This window comes from Carex rostrata, chromosome 18 (assembly GCF_964058835.1).
Source record: "Carex rostrata chromosome 18, lpCarRost1.2, whole genome shotgun sequence".
In the NCBI taxonomy this organism is placed as follows: Eukaryota; Viridiplantae; Streptophyta; class Magnoliopsida; order Poales; family Cyperaceae; genus Carex; species Carex rostrata.
The window spans coordinates 3,719,038-3,722,478 of NC_135935.1; the positions used below are offsets into that span (position 1 = coordinate 3,719,038).

Here is a 3,441-nt window from a genome sequence, read left to right on the forward strand (position 1 = left end):
TTTACTATCTTTTATCTGATACAAGCTCAGACTGAGATGAAATGTTATGCTTGCTTCTCTTGTGCTACTATAAATCATGAAATAATTTAGTGCTTTTTAAGATGTAATTTGCAGGGCGAAGCCTTCTTGTTAGGGTCTCATAGATGGGTTAGGTTGTAAATTTGCCTTTATCGCGTGGCTCTTTTGCTTCTTTATCAACTTGCAGTTTATACCTTTATGTTGATTGTCCTATTAAAGCAATCAAGTTGTGGGAGAATTAGATCAAAAATTTTTAGGTTGTTTGTTCTAACAAGTTTGGATACTGAAGTTGTTCTCATTTTAATGGTTTATAAATTATAGTTAATTCGTTTAGTCACCTTTCAATTAAATTGTAAAACAAAACGTACTATGTTGTGAGAAGGCGGGTTTGGTTGGAGGACACGCTCCATGAGTCGGGAGGAGGAGTTTGTTGGGTCCCTTACTCATTCCTCTTATTTCCTTTTTTATTTTCTGTTATTTATAATAACTAAAGTTTATAGGGTCTTATTTGTAAAATATGTAAAGACTCGAATAAATTTCAGAAAACAGAAAATGGGAATGGCTTTCCGACAAAATCTTTAGTCTTTCTCTTCTCTTTGATTTTCGCTATTTTTGAAACCTTGGTTTTCTCTACACTATGCAGTTACAGTCTTGTACAGTTTATAGTTTAAAACCAATAGGACCTGCATCGGAGGGATTTTCCTAATCTTTATTACTAATTGTTTAATAACCTCAAAAACCCCAGAGGAATTACAATTAATTGTTTAATACTACTTCCAGCTCTCACTGTTTCTCTTCTAAACTGTCTTTCTCAGTCCTAACTGCCACTGCCACCTGCTCTGATCGATGGAGGTGATGACTTCTTCTGGCGAAGTTCCATTACCATCTTATCCAAAGATCCATCAGCTGAGGCCCCGTCACACCCCATAAACACCTCAGCCACCTCAGCTGGTGTCACCTCTACCTCTCCAAGCATCCTCTCAATTTCAGCCACGGTGTCTATCTTCCCCATTTCCACCTCACTAAGACCAAGGTAGTTCTTAACTAGCATCCGAAATGCAGCTGCACCACAATATCCAAGCTCAATCTTCTTATCCATGCGACCGGGCCTTAGCAAAGCCGGGTCAAGCTTATCAGGATGGTTTGTAGTGAAAATCATCAACCTCTCGCCAACGCATGACGACCATAGACCATCCACGAAATTCAATACACCAGAGAGGTTCAAGGTCTCTCGAGTGTATGATGTGTTGTGGGGCCAGCCCATCATGCCTTCCCCTTGATCTTCTTCCATCTGCTTTTTCTTTCGATCTGAGAGATCGATTGCGCAGTCAATGTCTTCTATAACAATGACCGATTTGGGGGTGGTTGACACGAGGAGACGGCGCAACTGAGAGTTGGTATGGACTGCTGTTAGTTCCAGGTCGTACAAATCAAACTCGAGCAGGTTTGCTATTGCCGCAACAAGGCTAGTCTTGCCTGTGCCTGGTGGCCCGTGTAAGAGGTACCTTTAAGCAAATAAGATATATTTGTTAACCAATAATTATCTGACTTCAAGTTTATACAAGGAGATTTAAAACAAACTTTATTTTAAATTAAGGTCCGCACCTCACAAAATAAGTATTTGAATTCTGGAATCCAAAATAATTGTTTGATAAATAGAAAAAATTGTTTATTTTACAGATGAGAAATATCAAAAGCATCATTCACTATTTTAAGGAAATTTTTGTGTAATGAATTATTGTAAGGAAAATGTAAAATTTGAAGTTTAAATTTGTATGAAATTCAAATATCCAGCCATGTTACTGCTAAGCACTATCACATCCGAATGATTTAAATATAGATGGGCTATGGTGAGTTGTCAAGGGTCATGTTTTACTTCATGTTCATATTTTCTACATTTGAAAATCCAAACAGTTGATGGGAACCGCTCAACATGATCTCCATACGAAAATGTCCTCGGATACAAAATTTTACATCTTTTGGAACTTTTTTTACTATTTTTTTAGATAGGTAGAAAATCATTGTGGAGGGTCTAGAATCCATCCAAAAACAGTGATTTGCTACATATCTCAAAAAATAGTAAAAAAATTTTGTAGAATATAAAATTAGATCTCGAAACACATTATAATATATGGAGATGATGTTCAAGAGCTCTGATTAACTGTTTGGACCTTGAAAACGGAGATATGGGTGAGAAGTAAAACAAGACTCTTGCTTCACAACTTACCATAGGAGTGATGTGACAGAGTCCATTTGCCATGAAAATGAAAGCTACTATCTGTAAAATATCAATTATGTCATAAGCTTCAAGTAACATTTGATCAATTGACCAAATGGTAAGTCAGAATTATTATGGCATAAATGAAAGGTACTATCTGTAAAATATCAATTACCCTCGCTTCCATGCTCGACCAACCCGCATGTAATAATCCTTTCGGCTGACAAACCTAAGCAGATCAGAACGAATATCCTCTCGCAAGCTCGGATCGAGTGCAATTGTTTCAAAATTTGATGGGTGAGTGAAGGTACGGCTTGTCCAGCTTCGGTGAACTTCATCTCCCGGAAAGCTAGGGCGGTTTGTGTACAACTTTCTCTCCCTCGACTTGCTCTTCAGCCTCGCTGCCTCCTCAAGCACAAAAGGTATATAAAAATCATGTACCAAGTTACGGTGCTTTTGGTGAAACACAAGCATCAAAGAACGACGGCCTGCGCCATCATCAATGCCCCGATTTCTGAAGCGGCCTGACCCTGATTCCGACCGCTCGTGCATCTGAGAGGTCCATTTCATGGGAACTCCTTTGAATGTATCATGTACGGTGTGCGAGTCAGGAAGAGAAGTGAATGGAGCGGCAGCACTGCAGGCTTTGAAGAGACGCACAGTATGGGAGTTAGAGAGGCAATGAGCACCGAGGTAAAGCTGTGCGGAACCATATAGGTCATTTACGACAGCAAAGGCGTCGGTGTCTTCTATGATGATAGTGGCGGTGGGTTTGAGATAGGTGAAGATGTTGCTTAAGAAATTCTTGGCAAATATGCGAATCTCGACAGGGATGTAGGATGATAAAGTGTTGAGGAGCATGAGCGTGGCAAAGAGAGAGCTCGCTGATCGCCAGTCTAGGAGCAGCTCCATTGCTGTCTTCATGGATGGATTGAACATAGATTTGGTGTTTACAGTTTTTAACAGAGGGTTTAGGGGGGGGAATGACAGAGTTGGACTAAGGGGGTCTCGATTTATATACACAAGACCTGTGTTGTGTATACTTAATTCTGTTCGTCGTTTCATCTGTCCCTTTTTTTTTAACTTTCTATTGGCTCCTTTTTGGTACGGCCATGTGCTGGGCAAGTGGGGCACAAAATGACGTGTTTAACTAATGTTAATTGGCAGGGGATTTGTCGGCTCATATAGTCTTTTTTTTGTTGTCA

At 39.6% G+C, this 3,441-nt stretch overlaps 1 protein-coding gene across 1 annotated transcript; it reads right to left on the bottom strand.

The window, feature by feature from the left end:
* Nucleotides 1-726: 726 nt before the first annotated feature.
* LOC144569651 (AAA-ATPase At3g50940-like) lies at nucleotides 727-3,228 on the bottom strand. Its single transcript, XM_078320111.1, has 2 exons — nucleotides 2,412-3,228; nucleotides 727-1,523 (listed from the first exon to the last, which is right to left on the bottom strand). Exons 1-2 carry the CDS (start codon nucleotides 3,173-3,175, stop codon nucleotides 836-838), a joined length of 1,452 nt encoding a protein of 483 aa, XP_078176237.1. The 5' UTR covers nucleotides 3,176-3,228; the 3' UTR covers nucleotides 727-835.
* Nucleotides 3,229-3,441: the final 213 nt, after the last annotated feature.